General features: G+C 49.2%; 1 protein-coding gene across 3 annotated transcripts in view; it reads left to right on the top strand.

The window, feature by feature from the left end:
- SNX29 (sorting nexin 29) overlaps positions 1 to 21,543 on the top strand; it is a 611,246-nt gene extending 589,703 nt beyond the window's left edge. For all 3 annotated transcript variants that reach the window (XM_055409515.2, XM_088833007.1, XM_055409516.2), the window contains one exon: positions 14,712 to 21,543. In XM_055409515.2, the coding sequence (XP_055265490.2) occupies positions 14,712 to 14,841 (130 nt within the window). In that variant the 3' untranslated portion in view covers positions 14,842 to 21,543. The remainder of the gene's footprint in view (positions 1 to 14,711) is intronic.
- Positions 21,544 to 21,686: the final 143 nt, after the last annotated feature.

Below are 21,686 nucleotides of genomic sequence, written 5' to 3'. Positions count from 1 at the left end.
CACAGGACTCGAGTGACATCACACAAGTCCCTACAGCTCAGGAGGCCACCCTCCATGGCAGCTTCTTGAGTCTTCACATGTGAAAGAGACCTTCCCTCCCAGGGTTGGTGGGAGGGAGAGCTTCGTAAAGTAGCACTGCTGAGCCCTGCACCTGCCACACAGCAAGCCCACAGTGAGCAGACCTGGTAGAATCACACGTCGTCACTGTCACCAGTCTTTTCCAGGACACATTGCCAACATCTGTGGCATTCTGTGAGCAGGATGCCTTGATTTAAAGGGATGTCAGATTTCAAAGCAGGTCTCTCTGTGAAGTAACCATTTTTTATATTGAAAGATCCACTATGAGAAATGCACACAGAAAGTGACCTGGAGAACCTAGTCTTGCACGAACAGCTGTCATCCACGGATGGCAGGGTTTCTGTTCCCTTTTTCATACCTGTGAGCACTGGTTCCATTTCTCCCCCTACAGTGAGCCTGGGTCACTCCTCTTTAACTTTTGTTAATGATGAGAAGCTTCTCTACACCCTCTTGCTCCCCCCCTGCACTTTTTTAAAATCTGGCTGTGCCAGGTCACATGTGGGCTCTAGTTCCCTGACCAGGGAGGGAACCCAGGCCTCCTGCTTTGAGAGCACGGGCAGAGTCTTAGCCACTGGATCACCGTGTGAGTGTCCCCTCCTCCTTTCCTTTTAAACTTGTGTGTGTGTAACCCCCAAGCCAGAACTTGGAGTAGAAAAGCTGAAAGCTGAAATGTTAGAAATCTGTCAACAGAGAGTGGCAATTCCATCAGAGCACTACTGAAATCACGCGAGAAAGATCTTGAGAATATAGTACGGGATCTGCTGAAATGGGGTGTGCAGTCCCCCAGTGATAGATGTGCCCTCCCCAGTTCAAGTTGTTTCCAAAGATCAGACCATCAGTGCTGAAGGCACAGCTGCTCGGACGGCAGCTCCCAGCAAATGGAATATTGACTGGCCCTCGAAAGCCACTTCCTAAGTGAAATGAACAGCAAATCTCTCCTTGAAATCACTTTCACTGATGAGTGGTTGAGACCATCGGATCAATTTCACCTGTGTGCTGGGAACGGGAACACCATGCCAATGTGCCCCCAGAGGCTTATTAAAAGGAACAGTCCTCCCCTCTCCAGGGCTCCTGGCAGGGGCCACTTCCACAAGGTTGGACTCCCTCGGTGCCTTGGTGGTGGCCAGCACTGCGGAGTGAGTTTCCGAACAAATGCCAAATGCATCTCAGGAACGGGAGAGCAGGCAGGACGAGGGGGCTCGTTGGCTCGGCTCTGGTCCCCCAGCCCCGCAGGAGAGGAGAGGATACCCTGCGGATGTCGGGACTGTCTCCATGGGCAGCCAAGAGACCTCAGGAGGCTGTTTGTCCTCCGCCTTCCAGCCAAAGGCCCGGTTCTAGCTGAGCTGAGTGCCACATGTAAGGTGTCAGCCCCAGGGAAGCCACATCCACAGAAAGGTCCCTAACCCTGTGACAGGGGGGTCCCTGCAGCTCAGGTACCTGGCATCTTGCAGGTTTGGGGAAGGAAGCCACAGCACCATTGCCTTCCTGGTTTCCTGCCCGCTGGTTGGAACTGAGCCTCCAGGACTAACCCTTCACGGCCCCAGAAATGACTCCAGCAGCCCCACAGGGTTGACAGGGCTCGGTGATGACTGGGCACAGTTCCCTCTGAGAAAGAGCGAACAACCTCTGAGAGGTTGGCCAAAGCCGAGTTGAGAAGCAGGTGAAGAGAGGGGACATTTACTAAGCATCCTCTCTGGCAAGCTAGCCAACCCGAGCACAGAGTGCGTCCCTCAGCTGTCAACAGCCTGCCAGAGAAGATCCTGTAATACTCTTCTTTTTTTTAATATATGCCATTTTAAAAACAGCCTTACTAAAATATAGTTCACATACAACTCACCTATTTAAAGTGTACACAAGCCAATAGTTTGTAGGGACTTCCCTGGTAGTCCAGTGGTTAAGAATCTACCGTGCAATGCAGGGGACACAGTTCAGTCCTTGGTCAGGAAACTAAAACCCCACATCCGTGGGGCAACTAAGCCTGTGTCACAGCCACAGAGCCCGTGCAGCCCAACTGGAGAGTCTGTGCACTGCAATGAAAGATCCCACATAACTCAACCAAGATCCCACTGACTGACTAGGACCCGATGCAGCCAAATAATTAAATTTTTAAAAATCAGATTTTAGTATATTCACACACATACACAGCCATTGCCACCGTTGTTTTTAGTACATCTTTATCACTTGGAAGAGAAAGCCCACACCTTCCTTGCTCCTGGAAACTACACACGTTTGTCTCTTGAGATTGCCCTGTTTTGGACTTTCATACAGATAGAATCATAATGTGGAGCTTTGCATCCGGCATCTTCCACTGAGCACGGCTGCAAGGCTCATCCGTGTAGTGGCACATGGAGAGGGCAGTGTTTTCTCCCTCCTCTCTCAGGGTTTTTCACCTTTGTCGTTGTCCAGTCACTAAGTCGGGTCCAGCTCTTTGTGACCCCATAGACTGCAGCACACCAGGCTTCCCTGTCCATCACCAACTCCCAGAGCTTGCTCAAATTCATGTCCATCGAGTCAGTGATGCCATCCAACCATCTCATCCTGTCGTCCCCTTCTCCTCCCACCTTCAATCTTTCCCAGCATCAGGGTCTTTTCTAATGAGCCAGCTCTTCGCATCAGGTGGCCAAAGTATTGGAGCTTCAGCAGCAGTCCTTCCAATGGACATTCAGGGTTGATTTCCTTCAGGATTGACTGGTTTGATCTCCTTGTCTGAATCAAACCAACATAAGATGGAAGAACAGGGGAAGCTCATCCAGGTTTGTAGAAGGGTCGTGTGACATGGGAGCCTTAGTAAGGAAGTGAAGACCCAAAGAAATGGCCTGGCCAAACCTACCTGCTATTTCTTGAGCTGATTTTGTGTGAGCAGAAAGGATCAGTTGTGAAAAAGTAACTAAACTGTGTGAGTAGGGCCAAGGAAGACAGTAATTTTAACAAGACCTGTTTGTACAGAATTCTCTCCCCCTCAGCTTCTCATCCTTCTGGTACGGTGAGGACATCTTTCACTTGGGAATTCTAGCTCCTGATGTAATGAAAAATGGGAAGGTCAGAGTGTTTCCTTGCATTCACTTCCTTTCAAGTGCCTTTAACCCCAAAACAGTCAGTATGCAGAGCGGCCTTTGGTGTGTGGTATATTCTTGCCACCTTCAGCCGTATCAACGATTCATGCCTCCTATGGCTGAGTAAAATTCCATTGTGTGGATAAACCGCGTTCCGTTCATCCATTCCACCGATCCACATTTGAATTATTTCTGAGTTCTGGCTGTTACAAATGATGCTGTTTTCCGCATTCATGTACTAGTTTCTACATGGACATGTTTTCATTTCTCCAGGGTATATACCAAGAAGAGTCGCTGGGTCACATGGTCATTCTGTGTTTGACCATCTGAAGAATTGCCAGACTGTTTTGCAAAGCTGCACAATTTAATATCCCCACTGGCAGTATTGGCCGGGCTCTGATGTCCCCCCATCTTTGCTGGCACTTACCATCATCTGTCTTTTCAACAGTCGCCATCCCAGTGGGTGTGAAGTGGTATCTTATTTTGTTGGGGTTTTTTCAAGTGTTTATTTTTGGCTGTATCAGGTCTTAGTTGCAGCTTGCGGGGTCTTCACTGGAGCGCGTGGCCTCGTGCAGTGCACGGCTTCTCTCTTAGTTAAAGCATGCAGGCTGGGTAGCTGCATACTCTCAGGCTTAGCCGACTCAAGGCATATGGGATCTTAGTTCCCTGACAAGGGTTCACCTTCCCCCCACACTGGAAGGCGGATTCTTAGCCACTGGGCCACCAGGGAAGTCGCTCCTATTGTGGTCTTGATGCACATTTCCTGATAAGGATGTTGAGCGTCTGCTCACGTGCTTGCTGGTCCTGTGTATTGGCTGTTCACATCCTTTGCCCATTTGTTGATTGTCTTTTCACTGTAATGTGATCCCTTCTTACAGGTGAGGAATCTCAGTCCCAGGGAGCATCAGTGACCATCCAGGCTGTCAGTTGGTAAATGACAGAGTCCGAGACTTCTGTCCCCATGGTCCCTGCCCTTCTTAGCTGTGGAAGGGGGTGAGGTCACTGTCTCCTGGGAGACCCAGAGTGGATGCAAGGTGCTCCTTCATGCGGAAAAGGCAGAGAGTTTTAAATACAGCCTTTCTCAGCCAGGCTTCTTGAGACTGAAGGAAAATTTACATGCAGTAGCATTTCCCCTTTTCATTGTATAGTTCTGTGAGTTTTGAAAGATACGCGGGGTTACATCACCACCAGAACAGCCCCCAGGACCCCCAGTGCCTATTTGTAGCCAGCCCCTGGCACCCGCCGCCGTGGCTTCTGTCCCTGTACTTTTGCCTTTTCCAGAATGTCTTAGGAATAAATCAGGTGGGCTGTAGCCTCCGGGTCTGGCTTCTGTCATTTAGCAGAATGCTTTTGAGATTTACCCATGTTACCAAGAATACACATTTTGAAGGAAGGAACAACTATTTGGGGTGGTAAATGAGCCAGTGGTGATATCTAGGAAATGTTTTATTATTTAATGTTAATATGCTTAAATCTATGTTTATGAATGATTTTGCATAAGCCAAAGTAACCTAAAAACAGAGGTAAAGAAAAATTTTGGGTATTATATAGGAGATGTGCAGATAATGAGGGGTGGGGGGTTGAAAGCATCAAAGATGATGCTGTATTCAGTAAAGGCAGTATTCAGGAAACATGGCTCCATGTTCCCATCACAGCTCCAGGCAGGGTGACCCTGGTCTCCAGGATAAAGAGGCCATGGCTCTGAGAATCATATCCCCAACGTGGCATGCTCCGCCATCACTGACCCTGGTACCAGAGGAGCCTCAAGGTCATCTAGACCATTGGTTCTGACAGTCCCATATGTGTTCTGGAACTTGACCCAGAGAGAGTATTCTCTAAGCAAGAGAAACCACAAGCCAAGTAGTAAGACCTCCCCTAACCTTTGCAAATAGTTGGATTGTGCTCATGTGTATTATGTCCTTAGTTAGCAAATTGACAAACTGAGGTTGAGTTTTGTTGCCATTAAGAAGTCATCTCGGGACTTCTTCGCTGGCAGTCCAGTGGTTCGGACTCTGCACTTCCACTGCAGAGGGTGCAGGTTCGGTCCCTGGTGGAGGAACTAATCCTTCATGCTTGTCATGTGCCCCCCCCCAAAAAAAGTCATCGCTTGCCATGGGCTGACTGGGTCCCCACCTTTGGAAAGGTAGTTTGTAGCACTCATGTAGACCAGTGGTGCCTGAGTCATCTGGAGGCCTTCCTGGCCCACACAGACTTGGGCAGCTGCAGGCCCCACCACCTGTCTTCCTCCCCGTGGAGCTTTTGCTGGCTGCTCTTCCTGCCCAGAAAGCCCTTTCCCTCCCCCTCTACTCCACTGAGCCTTACTTCCCCCCCGCCCCCTACCTCAGTGCTCAGGCCCCCCTCCAGAGACCCTCCCAGCCCCTGACCCTGCTGCTGCTGCTAAGTCACTTCAGTCGTGTCCGACTCTGTGCAACCCCATAGACGGCAGCCCACCAGGCTCTCCCGTCCCTGGGATTCTCCAGGCAAGAACACTGGAGTGGGTTGCCATTTCCTTCTCCAATGTGTAAAAGTGAAGTCGCTCAGTCGTGTCCGACTCGTAGCTACCCCATGGACTGCAGCCTACCAGGCTCCTCCATCCATGGGGTTTTCTAGGCAAGAGTACTGGAGTGGCTTGCCATTGCCTTCTCCAGTATATTCTTCATGTCGTCATTTATTTCCCCCTCTCCCTCCGCCACCCTTGCCCCTGTTTTCAGTAACTTGAGGGTAGAAACTGACTGTTGTCTTGATGTCCCCAGAGTTTAGCACAGGGTCTGGCTTTATCTCAAGGGAAACAGTGGTTTGATCTTCCTTTACAGGAGGGTCACGATTTTTCCACCCTTGTTCCCCAATGGACCCACCTGTTTGCTCACTTATTTCCTTAAGCTGTCTCCAAACAGCCCTGCCAAATCCCAGGTCTCTTCTGTCTCTGTAAATTTTAGGGCTCCTCTTCCAGAAAACCTAGTCTGATCTCTTCCGAGGTTTCTTTGTCTATCTCCTGCCCCCAGGACAGACAGATGGAAGACTTGAGCCGTGCTGCGAAAAGGAATGGGAGGTATATTATTTTTCTTTTTTGGTCATGCCATGTGGCTTGTGGGATCTTAGTTCCCCAACCAGGGATCTGACCCACACCCCCTACAGTGAAAGTATGGAGTCTTAAGCACTGGACCACCAAGGAACTCCCTTGAGGTTTATTTCTGTCATTTGTAAAATCTTTATAAAAGCTTCCACCCACTTCCTTTGGTGTATTGATGCCTCAGCCATCAGAGTTCTTAAGATTTTGCTGGCCAGAATTTGCCTGTGCTTCTGAATTTTATTTCAGAGATCCTGGGGTCTTGAAGGAGCCAGTTATATTCCTACTTATAAAAGACTCAATTCATATGTGTTGAATGATACATGAACAGTAGGGAGAACCTATACCCATTTCACAGATCAGAAAACTGAGTCTTGGGGAGGTGATGTCTCTTCCTCTAAGGTCCTAAGGGGTCTAAGTGAAGGCACCTAGGTTTTCTGACTTTGAATATGGAGTTTCTATTATTCCGTACACCTTTAGGGTCTATTCTTATGATGGAGGTGGGGCCTTTCTTGCCCTCCATACCCCGCTCTTCTTGTCTGCAAAATTGGGGTAGACATAGTGCTCAGTCTTGCCCGACTCTTTGCAACCACTTGTACCGTAGCCCACCAGGCTCCTCTCTCCTTCCATGGGATTTTCCAGGCAAGAGTACTGGAGTGGGTTACCTTCGCCTCCTCCAAGGGATCTTCCCAACCCAGGGATTGAACCCACATCTCCAGCATTGGCAGGCAGATTCTTTACCACTGAGCCACCATGGAAGCCCTGGAGTAGACAGACCTTCCACATTAAAACAGAATCGGGTAGATGAGGAATGTAATTTTGCCTTGCTCAGTGGTTCTGCTCCTGCCCAGACCCAGAGTCACCAGCCTGCTTTATTATAACATCATCGTCAGTAGGAAGTAAAAAGACCTTCTTGGTGGCCTGATTTCTATTGATGGGGTCAGGTGAGAAACACACCCCTCCTTTAAATCTCAGTAGTGCAAGTGGCTCACAGAGGCTGTAAACGATAAGGAATTGAGAGACCAGCATTGACACACACACACACACACGCACGCACACACACACACACACCAGCACACACCCCACCCCACTCCCACCCTCCCAGGTGTACACACACACACACACACACACACCAGCACACACCCCACCCTCCCCCCACCCTCCCAGGTGTGTACACACACACACACACACACACCAGCACACACCCCACCCCACCCCCACCCCCCCAGGTGTAAAATCCATCACTAGCAGGAAGCTGCTGTATAACACAAGGAGCTCAGCTCCACGCTCTGATGATCTAGGAGGGGGAGGGAGGCTCAAGAGGAAGGGGATATATGCAGCTGACTCACATTGTTGTATAGTAGAAACACTGTAAAACAATTATACTCCAATTTAAAAAATTAAATACAGGACTGTTGACTGTAGGTAGCATTGTACAGATCTCGAACTTACTCATCTTTTTTAAAATTTTATATTGGAATATAGTCGATTTACAATGTTTTAGTTTCAGGTATATGTTCATTTTTTTAAGATTCTTTTTCCATATAAGTCATTACAGAATATTGGGTAGAGTTTCCTGTGCTGTATAGTAGGTCCGTGTTGATTATTTTACATATAGCAGTGTTTATCCATTAATCCTAAATTCCTAGTTTGCCCCTGCCCCAAAACACATTTCTCCTTTGGTAACCATAAGTTTGTTTTTCAAGTCTGTTGAAAAACAGACTTGTTGAGTCTGTTTCTGTTTTGTAAATAAGTTCATTTGTATCATTTTTTAGATTACATGTAAGTGATACCACATGATATTTGACTTCCTTCACTAAGTATGATCATCTCAAGGTTTATCCACGTTGCTGCAAATCACAGTATTTCATTCTTTATGGCTAATATCCCATTGTGTGTGTGTGTATACAGACACATATGTATTATGTTACTATATTATATATACATTAATGCATGTATGCATGTATGCATTAATGTGTATATATACGTTACATTTTATCCCTTCCTTTCTCAGTGGACACTTACGTTACTTCTGTGTCTTAGCTGTTGTAAACAATGCTGCAGTGAACATTAGGGTGTATATATCTTTTCCAATTATGGTTTTGTCCAGATAAATGCCCAGAAATGGGATTGCAGGGTCATACGGTAGCTCTATTTTTAGATTTTTAAGGAACCGCCATATTGTTCTCCATTGCGATTATACCAATTTACATTCCCACCACCAGTGTGGGAGGGCTGCCTTCTCTCTCCACCCTCTCCAGCATTTATTGTTCGTGGATTTTTTCACGTTAGCCATTCTGATCAGTGTGAGGTAACACCTCATTGTAACTGTGATTTGTATTTCTCTAATAAGTAGCAATGTTGAACATCTTTTCATGTACCTCTTGGCCATCTGTATGTCTTCTTTGGGGAAATGTCTACTTAGGTCTTCTGCCCACTTTTTGATTGGTTTGTGTTTTTTTTGACATAGAGCTACATGAGCTGTTTGTAAATTTTGTCGATTAATCCCTTGTTGAGTGCTTTGTTTGCAAATATGTTCTCCCATTCTGTGGGTTGTCTTTTGGTTTTATTTATGGTTTCCTTTGCTGTGCAGGAAACCTTTTTAAGTTTCACTAGGTCCCATTTGTTTATTTTTGTTATCATTTTGATTATTCTAGGAGATAAGATACTGCCGTGATTTATGTCAAAGTGTTCTGCCTGTGTTTTCCTCTGGGAGTTTTACAGCATCTGATCTTTAGTCCGTTTTGAGTTTAGAACTTCCTCAGCTGAGCCATCTGCCTGTCACTTAGTGACTCCCTGCTCACCCCTCCCTCCTCTACCCTCCACGCTTCGCTCTTGGAGTTTGACTGTTTATAACTGGAATCATGCAGTCATCTGCCCTTGTGACTGGCTTATTTCATTTAGCAGGACACTATACTATCACATATGTCAGCATTTCCTTTTTTCGTGTAAGACTTGAATATTGCTTTGTATGGATGAAACTTATTACTAACTAAAAAAAGTTAGTAATAATTGCACACCTTGGCTGTTGCAAATCAGGCTGCAGTGAGCATGGGAATGCAGAGAGCGCACTTCCAGATCCTGATTTCTATTCTTTCGGATAAATATTTATTCTACCCTCGAAGCCATTCAAAGCCGACAAGACACTTGCCTGAGGAAACTCTCGCCTCACTCCCACAGTGGCAGCCCTGGGCAGCAGGCTTAGGGCCAGGCAGCCCCCCCATCCCCCTCCCCTCTACTGATCCTCACACAGTAGCTGCCTTTGGAGGAACCAAACGAAGTACCAAAGTCCTGGCCCCATGACTCAGAACTGTCCCCCACTCCGGCCTTTCTCCAGTCCTCCCAGAAGCCGGCTCCTCCAGGGACCACAGGCCCTCACCTCCCAGCCGGGCAGGAGAGTCGGGGGGTGGGGGGGGGCGGGGAGAGATTTGAAGAGACTGCACTGATGGCTTTGAAGATGGAGGCAGTTAGAGTGCCGGCAGCCTGTAGAAGCTGGAAAGGCCAGCTTCTGGCCTCTAGAATCTGCCTTAGAGCTTTCTGGGGCAGTGATAGCTTACGGTGAACGATGTCGGATTCGTGATTTCCAAAGAAGGAGATTGAGCTTTGGGACCAGGCTTGATCAATCAAGAGCTTTTGTGTAGCAGAGTTTTATTAAAGTAAGAAAAGGGACAGAGCAAGCTTCTGACACAGACATCAGAAGGGGGATGGAGAGTGCCCCCCCCTCGCTAATCTAAGCGAGGGAGTTATATAATTTTTTAACTGATTATTACAGTAAATCAAAAGAATATCTCAAGGTTGTAAAGATCTTACCAGATGCACTCCCATAACATACATCTTAAAATAACAGGATTAGCCAGAAGGTTTTCAGGAAGGAGAAACTGTCCTCAAGCAGGATACATTGTTGTTATATTAATAGTTCAGTTCAGTCGCTCATATGTGTCCGACTCTCTGTGACCCCATGAATCACAGCACACCAGGCCTCCCTGTCCATCACCAACTCCTGGAGTTCACCCAAACTCACGTCCATCGAGTCGGTGATGCCATCCAGCCATCTCATTCTCTGTCGTCCCCTTCTCCTCCTTCCTGCCTTCAATCTTTCCCAGAATCAGGGTCTTTTCAAATGGGTCAGCTCTCCACATCAGGTGGCCAAAGTATTGGAGTTTCAGCTTTAGCATCAGTCCTTCCAATGAACACCCAGGACTGATCTCCTTTACGATGGACTGGTTGAATCTCCTTGCAGTCCAAGGGACTCTCAAGAGTCTTCTCCAACACCACAGTTCAAAAGCATCAATTCTTCGGTGATCAGCTTTCTTCACAGTCCAACTCTCACATCCATACATGACCACTGGAAAAACCATAGCCTTGACTAGACGGACCTTTGTTGGCAAAGAAATGTCTCTGCTTTTTAATATGCTATCTAGGTTGGTCATAACTTTCCTTCCAAGCAATAAGCGTCCTTTAATTTCATGGCTGCAATCAGCATCCGCAGTGATTTTGGAGCCCCCAAAAATAAAATCTGACACTCTTTCCCTATCTATCTCCCATGAAGTGATGGGACCAGATGCCATGATCTTCATTTTCTGAATGTTGAGCTTCAAGGCAACTTTTTCACTCTCCTCTTTCACTTTCATCAAGAGGCTTTTGAGTTCCTCTTCACTTTCTGCCATAAGGGTGGTGTCATCTGCATATCTGAGGTGATTGATATTTCTCCCGGCAATCTTGATTCCAGCTTGTGCTTCCTCCAGCCCAGCTTTTCTCATAATGTACTCTGCATATAAGTTAAATAAGCAGGGTGGCAATATACAGCCTTTTCCTATTTGGAACCAGTCTGTTGTTCCATGTCCAGTTCTGACTGTTGCTTCCTGACCTGCACACAGGTTTCTCAAGTCAGAATTTTCCACAGTTTATTGTGATCCACACAGGCAAAGGCTTTGGCATAGTCAATAAAGCAGAAATAGATGTTTTTCTGGAACTCTGTTGCTATTTCGATGATCCAGCAGATGTTGGCAATTTGATCTCTGGCTCCTCTGCCTTTTCTAAAACCAGCTTGAACATCTGCAAGTTCACATATTGCTGAAACCTGGCTTGGAGAATTTTGAGCATCACTTTACTAGTGTGTGAGATGAGTGCAATTGTGCGGTAGTTTGAGCATTCTTTGGCATTGCCTTTCTTTGGGATTGGAATGAAAACTGACCTTTTCCAGTCCTGTGGCCACTGCTGAGTTTTCCAAATTTGCTGGCATATTGAGTGCAGCACTTTCACAGCATCATCTTTCAGGATTTGAAATAGCTCAACTGGAATTCCATCACCTCCACTAGCTTTGTTCGTAGTGATGCTTTCTGAGGCCCACTTGACTTCACATTCCAAGATGTCTGGCTCTAGTTCAGTGATCACACCATCGTGATTATCTTGGTCATGAAGATCTTTTTTGTACAGTTCTTCTGTGTATTCTTGCCACCTCTTCTTAATATCTTCTGCTTCTGTTAGGTCCATACATTTCTGTCCTTTATCGAGCCCATCTGCATGAAATATTCCCTTGGTATCTCTAATTTTCTTGAAGAGATCTCTTGTTTTTCCTATTCTGTTGTTTTCCTCTATTTCTTTGCATTGATCGCTGAGGAAGGCTTTCTTATCTCTCCTTGCTCTTATTTGGAACTCTGCATCTTTCCTTTTCTCCTTTGCTTTTCGCTTCTCTTCTTTTCACAGCTATTTGTAAGGCCTCCTAAGGCAGCCATTTTGCTTTTTTGCATTTCTTTTCCACGGGGATGGTCTTGATCCCTGTCTCCTGTGCAATGTCATGAACCTCCGTCCATAGTTCATCAGGCACTCTATCAGATGAAGTCCCTTAAATCTATTTCTCACTTCCACTGTATAATCATAAGGGATTTGATTTAGGTCATACCTGAATGGTCTAGTGGTTTTCCCTACTTTCTTTAAGTCTGAATTTGGCAATAAGGAGTTCATGATCTGAGCCACAGTCAGCTTCCGGTCTTGTTTTTGCTGACTGTATAGAGCTTCTCCATCTTTGGCTGCAAAGAACATAATAAATCTGATTTCAGTGTTGACCATCTGGTGATGTCCACGTGTAGAGTCTTCTCTTGTGTTGTTGGAAGAGGGTGTCTGCTATGACCGGTGCTTTCTCTTGGCAAAACTATCAGCCTTTGCCCTGCTTCATTCTGTACTCCAAGGCCAAATTGTACAGAGTTTAAGCTGAATTGTTATCATCAGTTCTGGGCTTAAAGAAAAAACTGTTTTACATGACTAAGACTAAGGAATATAGAGGGGGAAAAAAAAAAGACGTTCGTCCTTTCCTCCTCCTTGAGAATTCCAGACCCCTAAGTCCTCCTCGGGAACCCTGGATTTCTTATCAACCTGCCTAGGAATTGACTCTCTCACCAGGTGGCTCAGCAGTGAAGAACCCACCTGCCAATGCAGGAGATGCAGGTACAATCCCTGGGTCGGTAAGATTCCCTGGAGAAGGACATGGCAACACCCACTGCAGTATTCTTGCCTGGGACTCCATGGGCCGAGGAGCCTGGCAGGATACAGTCCACGGGGTAGCAGAGAGCCAGACACGACCGAGCACACACACTGGTGGTACATCTTGAGTGAAGTTACATCTTGAGTGAAGTCACTCAGTCATGTCCAACTCTTTGCTACCCCATGGACTGTAGCCCACCAGACTCCTCTGTCCATGGACTTCTCCAGGCCCGAGTACTGGAGTGGGTAGCCATTCCCTTTTCCAGGGGATCTTCCCAACCCAGGGATCAAACCCAGGTCTCCTGCATTGCAGGCCGGTGCTTTAACCTCTGAGCCACCAGGGAAGTCTGGTACATCTTGAACGTAGCCTCATAAGACCCCCTGGGGACTGCCGGCCTCCAGAACTGTAAGACGTCTCAGTGTGTTGTAATAAACCACACAAGTGTGTGCTAATGTGTTACAGCAGCTGCGGGAAATAAGACCAAGTTCAGCACCTCTGCATTCACAGCCCCAGTCCTGGCCCTGTGTGCCTGGAGCAGTGACCTTGGCAGCAGCACTTCAAATGCAACCAGACCACGGACCCCCACCTTCTTGAGTCCTCCAGCTGCTGCCTCCACCCAGTGCTCCTGTGCCCAGAGCCTCGGGGCCCCACCCCCTGCAAGGCCCTTCCTGCCTTGCCTGGGACTCCCCACTCAGGCAGGCTTTGGGCCCTCAGTCTTAGAGTGAGCGCATGCTGTTTTTAGCCCTCCTTGGGACTGTGAGCTCCACAGGGCCCAGGAGAGTCTGTTTTGCTCAGTTTAGCCCTAGTGCCTTGCACAGCACTTGGCCCCCTGGGTGCACAAAGATCCATGCAGTAACAATGTATCCTTCAGGAGTTTTCTGTATACCCCCTCTACTGTGCTTGGTTGGAATTGAGAAATGAAATATTTCCTGCCATATCAGTAAACAAAGACCATCACAGGCATCAGTAATTATGGATGGCGACCCCCTGAGGAAACTCAAGGAGGAAAGAATGCCCACCATCTAGCAGCCATCAGACTGCAGGCACTCCCTACAGTGAGCACCTAGGAAACTCCGGAGGTGGAAACACGATACTGGCCCCAGACGGCCGAGGTGCACATCAAAGGAATGATTTCAAGGGAAGAGTCAGCCCAGACTCTTGCATCTTCCCTTACACAGAAAAGCACTAAATCCCTTAACTTGGGATACCTGTTTTCTTTAAACAACAACCACCTTTTGACATTCAGACTACCTGCCCTTTGTTGCAAAACTTCTTTTAATATATATAACCTGGCTCCCCACCACGTCTCCTCAGAGCAGTTCTCTCAGGGACACTTGAGATGCTCTCTCTCGGCTTGAAGTCCAAACATTCCCGATGAACAAAACATAACTCTCAGCTTTCAGGTTGTATGTTTTAAGTCTGCAGAAGCATACACCCTCAATGGCCCGTAAACGCACCTCGGTACCCTTTTGCTCACGGGCTGCCGCCGCCTCGCGATGTAGGGGTTTTACATCCAGTACCAGCGAGGTCCTCGCATGGGACTCACAAGCAGTTCCCCATTTTCGGCTCTTTCACACAGTGCTGTCGTAAACGCCCTTACAATTAGACGTGGGCAGACCTCTGATTATTCTTTTAGGATCAACTCCACCGGAATTCTGTCTCCTGGGTTTTCGCATCTTTTGACTTTTAAATGCAATGTTCTCCAAAGCAGTTTTTTTTCTTTCTCTTTGACTTTGAAATGTGCCTTTGCTGGAAGATCAGTGAAAATGGTGAGAAGAAAGCCAAGACCAGAACCTTCTTTCATCGACTTAAAAGAGGGTCCGGAACTGTGGCCCCACAACTGCGCTGGGCACGACAGACAGGAAGTTTATTTCTCCAGGTTATTCTCGCCACCCAGCCAGGCAGCCGCCATGACCCTGAGCCACTTCCGCGGTTCCCCTCTCACCCCTCAGCCCCCAGCGGCTGCCCTGCCTGTGACCATTTGCCCTCAGAACTCCTGACTTACCCCGATTCTCCACACTCTGTCTTACAGCGACATCACCCCTCCCGGAGACGCGCTAACCAAGAACAGCCGGCCCAAAGTGGCTTCCCGCTTCCCCAAGCTGGCCCGAGGTCATCCCAGGGAGACGCGCAATGTGGAGCCCCAGAGCGGTGACCTCTGACCTCGACGGTACCCCGGACTCGAGCCCTACGTGCTGTGCCAGCTGTCTCGGCCACGGCAGCTGGCCCCTGCCACCTCAGAGGGACCACCCTACCCCCACCGGTGAACCCCAGAGAGCACCCCTGCCCTGCTGGGCGTGTGACCCCTGATTAAACTGGGCTGTGTGAGAGCAGGGCGGCTCCTTGCTGGACAGATGCGGGCAGGTGGGCCCTGCTCTCCCCATGCCCCGCCTTGGGCCCCAAGGGCCAGGCGTTCCCCTCCCTCCAGCCCAGAGGCCAGCTGGAGGGTGGGCACCGGGTCAGGCTCAGAGCCCCCTGGTCACGCTGCACAATCTGTCTCATTTGGTCAGAAGGGTCATTCATCTCTTGACTCTTTCCTATGTGGGAATTCGAATGACTGTTACTTTTTTTTCCCCCCCCCGTTTAATGAAATTGCCTGCTACAACCTATGAACACAGAGGGTTGGGTGGAGGGGGGAGCTAGTTCCTTTCCGCGCACGCCCCACTAGTGGTCAGTAGTCACCCTAGTTCTTGCCACCAGGCTCCTGGGAGACAGTCCTGTGACCTTTGTGCAGCGGAGCCATTAGGGATGAGGAACTGTGGCTCTTGGAGAACTTCCTGCCTCCTCTCTGGTGGTTCTGGAAGGACTGGCCCCTGTAGGAAGCCTACGTGCACCTGGTTAGGCCAGCGGTCAGCAGCAACCTAGTGGCCTGTACCACAAAGCCCTGGGCTATCTAGGGGTTGGTGGCCTTGGCCGCAAAAGCCAAGAGGAGAGTCCTCAAGGCTTTGAGAGACTCGGTTCCAGGAAGCACTTCAGAAGGTTCTGTGGGTTCCGTGGAGCTCAGTGTGACTCTCTGTGAACTTGGGTGAATGTGACTCACTCCGAACAAATCATGATTGTCCCCTAAAGACGGCACGTGTGTTGTCGGCCAGTATGCTCTTGGTGGGAGCAGGGCCCTGGGTGCACCCCAAGATTGACCTTCTGCCCCTCCCATCAGAGAGCACCCCACCACCAGCAGGTGGGAACAGGAGGAGGAACAGCATCAGATCGCCCCCGAGGGACCAGAGCTGTTTGGCCAGTTTTAAAATCCAGAAGCGTGGAACTCTCCCCAACCCGGGGTAGGAGTCACCCTCAGCTATTGATAGAAAGAAGGACCAAAAGGCGGCATAAATGTGTGAAAAGCAGAAGGCTGAGCCCTCCTCAGCTCACGCCTGGGTGAGCAGTGTGGGTCATCATCGAGTGTGCAGTGGAAACCCTGGAAGGGACGGCCTGGAAGAGCCGTGCGGCGAGTCCGCTGCTCACCAGAGGGAGGCTTCTCAGAGCTGACGTTCGCACACGGCCCTCCAGGGACTCGAGGAGGCTGCAGCAACTTCGGAGGGGACATTCTACCTGGTGAGCCAGGCCCAGGGGAGCGACACGAGCCGGCTGTCCTGCGTGGATGGAGGTGGCAGTGCTTATGTGGGGGCCCTGCTGTCAGCCTGTGGGGGTCAGAGGACCCGAGGAATGCCGTGTCCCAGAAAGGCAGCGTGGTTGGTTTCCCCCTTGTGTGCCCAGGGATCCATGTGCAGGCGCCGTGCTAGAATTCCCATGCCCCAGAGCACTGCCTTGAACACAGAGCCCACCTCCACCCAGGCCCTCCGGGATCGTCTGGAAGTTCCAGCTGCCCCAGAGCTCCGCCCCGCACGTGGGTCCCTCCACAGGGGTGACTTTGAGGCCAGCTGATAGCTGCACAGCCAGATCTGAACCCAGGGTGTCTCCTCTCTGTTCACATGAGACCCAGAATAGATCCAGCGCCCCGACATTCTCCAGGGCCAAGGGTTCTGATCAGCCAGGCTGTGTTAGCACCTGACCCCAAGTACATCTGAGTACAATTTCTAGCTTCACCTTCTCTAATTACCCCACCAGGAAGCGGCTTTGACGTTCTGCGCATGGAGTGAAAAAACAAAAAAAAACAAACAAAAAAAAAGGCATGCAGAGCTACAGCAGACAGATGCTGAGCAGGAGACACAAGAGCACCCTCGGCCTGTATTTGTAAAGGAGCAGCTCGGCCTTCCTGTTTTTAAAGCTTAATTATTCATGGGAAGCTTGCCCTGCCCTCCCAAATGTGGGTCGTAGAAAGCATGTTCCTAGGGGCCCTCTGGGGGCCCCTCCAGGCTGCTTGACCTCTCTGCCCCCGTTTCTGTGACCCTGCAAAAACCCCAATCTTCAGTTTGTCTGGTTTCAGATCAGATACAGCTCCTCCTCGAAACCTTACCTCTGGAAGTCACACGGAATGTTCTGCTGTGATATAGCCCTGCTCGCCAGGGTGGTGGGATGGACTTAGAAGGGGCAGACCCAGCTCCTGGAGAAAGAGAAGGAAACCCCGTGGTCCAGGCTGCGACCTGGGGCGCAGAATGCCACCCCCTGAGGCCGTGATATTGTCTGTGCACCAACCCCGATCTAAGTCAGAAGGCAGGATGTCCCCCCGCCCCCGAGACCCATCAGGTGAAGCCTCCCACAGAGGACCAGCTGACATTGGCTCTGTCTCCTTGATCAAATCAAAAGATTTTTTAGCACCTAAGAAAGCGCTCCCCATTCTTCAGAAAGGAACGGAAGGGCCCTTCTATCTCCAGAAGGCCTTGACCCTCTGGCGGCCCAGCTGCACTGGGAGTGGGACGCGCCCCCTCCAAGTCCCCAGAGCACAGCGCAGCCGGCTGTTCAGGGGCGGCTTCAGGCCGATCCGGACAGAAGCCCAGCCGGGTCCAGCTCTGCCGGCATCTCGTCTTGTTCCCTCCTTTCCCCCCAGGTGAATGGAAAGCACAGAAAAAGCAGAGACATCTCTCCTTAAGAGAAAACCTGAGCTCCCAGGGAGCGAGGGCTGAGGCTGGTGTACACCTCGCCCTGAAGCGAACTCTCTCAAGTCGCTGCTCCGCAGCCCCTGTGGAATCCTGGCTCGAAACCGCACAGATCTCTCTGCAGTCAGGCCCCGGGGGAGGAGGCGGCTTTCCTGAGAGGCTGTTGCACCGCACCATGGTCGCCATGAACACCATAATGTGGCCCATCTAAGGGCTTCCTGGCCATAGAAGGATCACCAATGGAGCTGCAGAGATGGTACCATCTTGTGAGACCTGGCAAGAGGCGTGAACAGTGAGGGAGAGGGCGGTGAGCCGGGGTTTGTGGACCAGGTGTGGTCACCCAGGGCAGGCCCCGCTGCCCTGCTCGGGGCCTGCTAGGATGCGTTCTTTGATAACCGCTGGATTTGACAGCACTGCCAGGCTGTGTTGTGCCTTTCAGAACACAGAGGCAATCAAGGTTGTTTACACCCCGGGACTGGTAACACAGCTGCAGCCAGTTCCGAGAGGCAGCGGGCACTGGAGGCCTGAGAATTCATCCCCAGGTTTTGGGCCCAGAAACAGGAAAGATGACCCTCTGGGCAGCCCAGGGGATCCGAAGCTGTGCCGCTTTTGTCTCCTGACACCCAGCACCCCGGAATCTGTGGCCTGGGGTGGCCTCTTTGCTCATGAGACAGTGTGCCCACCTCACCCGCTCACCTTCACAGGGTGCAGCCTGGAGCTGCCAGCTGGCCCCATACCTGGAAGCCAGAGCCCGTTCTCAGGTCCCAGCAGACCTCTCCTAACCAGTCACCTTCAGCATCCTTCATCCCTCAGCTCAGCAGCTTGGTGCCAGCGCTTGTGCACGGGAGGCGCCTTTCTCTAGAAGGGGGATCTCTCCTGGGCATGTCACTGACAACCGGCTGGATCCTCAGCCTGGAGCTGGGATGGGCAGCCTTCAAGACTTATCAGAGAAGGACCCTTCCCGGGACCATCAGATGAGCTAAGAGCTTTCTCGAAGGAGCATGCCACGCTCAAGCTTCTACCCCAAAGGCAATAATTGTCTTGACTCTGCCTCAGTGTTCCCTGTCTGGACAATGCCACCCATGCTGGACCTTACCCCCAGCAGGTCCTGCTGGGTGCCCCCGGCAGGCAGGTGTCTGCTCACGAGCAAGGCCTTTTGCAATGATCATTTTTCAAAATATTACGCGTTGCTTCTTTAAGTGTCTGCTGTTCAGATTGGCTTTCTGTGCTAATTGCGCAATTGTAGCACTGTATATTTTATCTAACGTTACTGTGCCAAAAATTTAATTTTTCCTGTTTCCCTAACACGTGGTCTTAATTATGTGTCTAAAAGAAAACTTCAGCTCCCCGATTGATAGAAGCGAGCAGGGAGCACTGCCCACCTCCACGCTTTGAGCAGAGCAGCTGTCTGCCCAACCCGTACTGGAAATGCCCCTGCTCAGTTCGTCTTGGCATTTTGGACCATTCCCGTTTGCCACCCTTGCCTGTTGCCAGGAATGGGCCTGATTTTGGTAGTTCTCATTTCTCACAACCACATTGAATGGGTTTCCTTCCTTACTCAATCCATTTCTGAAGAGAAGCAAAAAAAGAAAAAAAAAATCTGGTTTTTCTAAAAGATGGGTGAGCTTATAGCAAGGATGAGCAACCCCACTAGAAGAATAGAAGAATGGCCGGATCCATGAGGGTTTCAGGGTCCAGGGATTCAGTTGTTTCTGGCACAGGGATGATTTGCCATCCTCACTGAAGACCACTAGCTGACCTGCCAAGATGCCCCCCTTGCCCTCAGATCCCATCCCTGCCTTCATGAACTGCAAGGGGAGAAGCCATGACCCTCCGGCAATTCTCTCTGCCATCGCTTGAGGCCATGCAGGGGGACCTTTGCAACAGCTGGGACTGAAGACACAGCAGACAGGGGCTCACGCGTTTGCAGCTGGCGTTGAGATGAGCTGGAGAATGGGCATTTCCAGGAGTGAGGGGGTGGTGGAGGGAATTAGGGCTGCTGGGATCCATCCTAGAAAGAATGCCTTTACCTCTGTAACCTTAGTGGCACCATCTCTGGCATCACCATTTGGTAAAACACACTGCTTAACTCATCAGATGCTGACTTGGTGGTGGAAGAATTCTTCTGACTGCAGGCTCCATGGTGACCCATGAGTGGGTCCCCATGAGCCGTCTGTTCGAGGGGGAACAGGCGGCAAATCTGGAGTCTATGGTCTGGATGTAAGCGAGGCCGAGAAGTCCACAGCTGGGCTGTGAAACGCCTAGTATTATCTCAACTACCCTCTTCTGTTAAGGTTTACAAAATAGAATTTTTAAACAAATGTGTTTAATTTTCTAAAAATCTCTTGTATTAAAATTTTCTTTTGGAATAAGCTGTGGTAATTTTGTTACAATCTAGTTGAGACACCTCTTTACAATGACAAAATTAAAACGGTTACATTTTCTAAATTAGATATTCGGTTTATGGTCGAATTCTTTGTGTCCATTCTTTTTCAGCAGTTGGGGATTAGGTGAAGTTTCAGTATACATTATAAAAACTTCTTATAAGGTCCTTCACCATTTCACATGTTACCCTGAACAGCATGATTTCATTGGACAAGCATCACTTTTATTTGAAGTAGAGCAGAAGCCTATTCTGAGTTATTAGGCAGATCTATATTAATTGGAGATGTAGAATAAAAATTCTATACAGAAAAAAAATTCCCTTCATTATAGGTTCCTATTCAGTCAGAAACCATTTTTGGGCACCTATTATATACCATCATGCCAGGCCCTGGGCATACAGCAGTGGCTGAGGCAGAAAAGGTTCCTGCCATATTGGCTAAGATTCTAAGTAAGACAGATGGACAATAACGTATATCTGTGTATCTGGCTGTACACATACTTCCCTGGTGCCTTAGCAGTAAAGAATCTGTCTGCCAGTGCAGGAGTCGCCTGAGACACAGGTCAATCCATAAGTCAGGAAAATCCCCTGGAGAAGGAAATGGCAACCTTCGCCAGTATTCCTTGGAACATCCCATGGACAGAGGAGCTTGTTGGGCTATAGTCCATGGGGTTGCAAAGAGTCAGACATGACTGAGCATGCACAGACTCTGTTTAAAATCAGCCATGCAGACAGTTACAGACCACCGTAAGCTCCACAATGGAAACAGCGGGACTTGGAGAAAGATCTCCTTCAAGCAGTTCAAGACAGGCTTTCTTGGCCTCAGCACCGCTGACATTTGTGGCTGGATAGCTCCGGGGCGTGAGGACTGTCCTGTCACTGTAGTGTGATAAGCTCTGGTCTCCAACCCCTAAACACCCTAGAACCTTTTCTGTTCTCACAACCAGATGTGATGCCATCCAGCCATCTCATTCTCCGTCGTCCCCTTCTCCTCCTGCCCCCAACCTTTCCCAGCATCAGAGTCTTTTCCAGTGAATCAACTCGTCGCATGAGGTGGCCAAAGTATTGCAGTTTCAGCTTTAGCATCAGTCCCTCCAATGAACATCCAGGATTGATCTCCTTTAGAATGGACTGGTTGGATCTCCTTGCAGTATAAGGGACTCTCAAGAGTCTTCTCCAACACCACAGTTCAAAAGCATCCATTGTGATTGGTCTCATAACTAGATTGAACTTTTCTCTACCAAGGGGGAACAATACCGAACTTTTTTTCCTTGTGGGGTTTGTATTATAATAACTGTTAGGGTAAACTTGCTGTGGGGGAGGGACACAGCTTCAGCTTATGGAACCTTTGCCAGTTAAAATGGTGTTCATGTGGCATAGGTTCTGGGAAAATCACTTCATAGAGATGGCTTTCCAAGTGGTTTTAAAATTTATCCTTCTATTGAAGTTTTCAGGTCAGTTATGTATGTTGACTAAATTTACAAATAAACTTGTTTATTCAACTAAAAAAAAAAAAAACAAAAGCATCGATTCTTCGGCGATCAGCTTTCTTCACAGTCCAACTCTCACATCCATACATGACCACGGGAAAAACCATTGCCTTGACTAGACGGACCTTGGTTGGCAAAGT

The sequence above is a fragment of the Moschus berezovskii genome, chromosome 27 (genome assembly GCF_049115385.1).
Source record: "Moschus berezovskii isolate FMDL1 chromosome 27, NW_MosBer_1.0, whole genome shotgun sequence".
In the NCBI taxonomy this organism is placed as follows: domain Eukaryota; kingdom Metazoa; phylum Chordata; class Mammalia; order Artiodactyla; family Moschidae; genus Moschus; species Moschus berezovskii.
The sequence above is the reverse complement of the archived record's forward strand: the minus strand, read 5'-3'. Positions and strand labels throughout refer to the sequence as shown.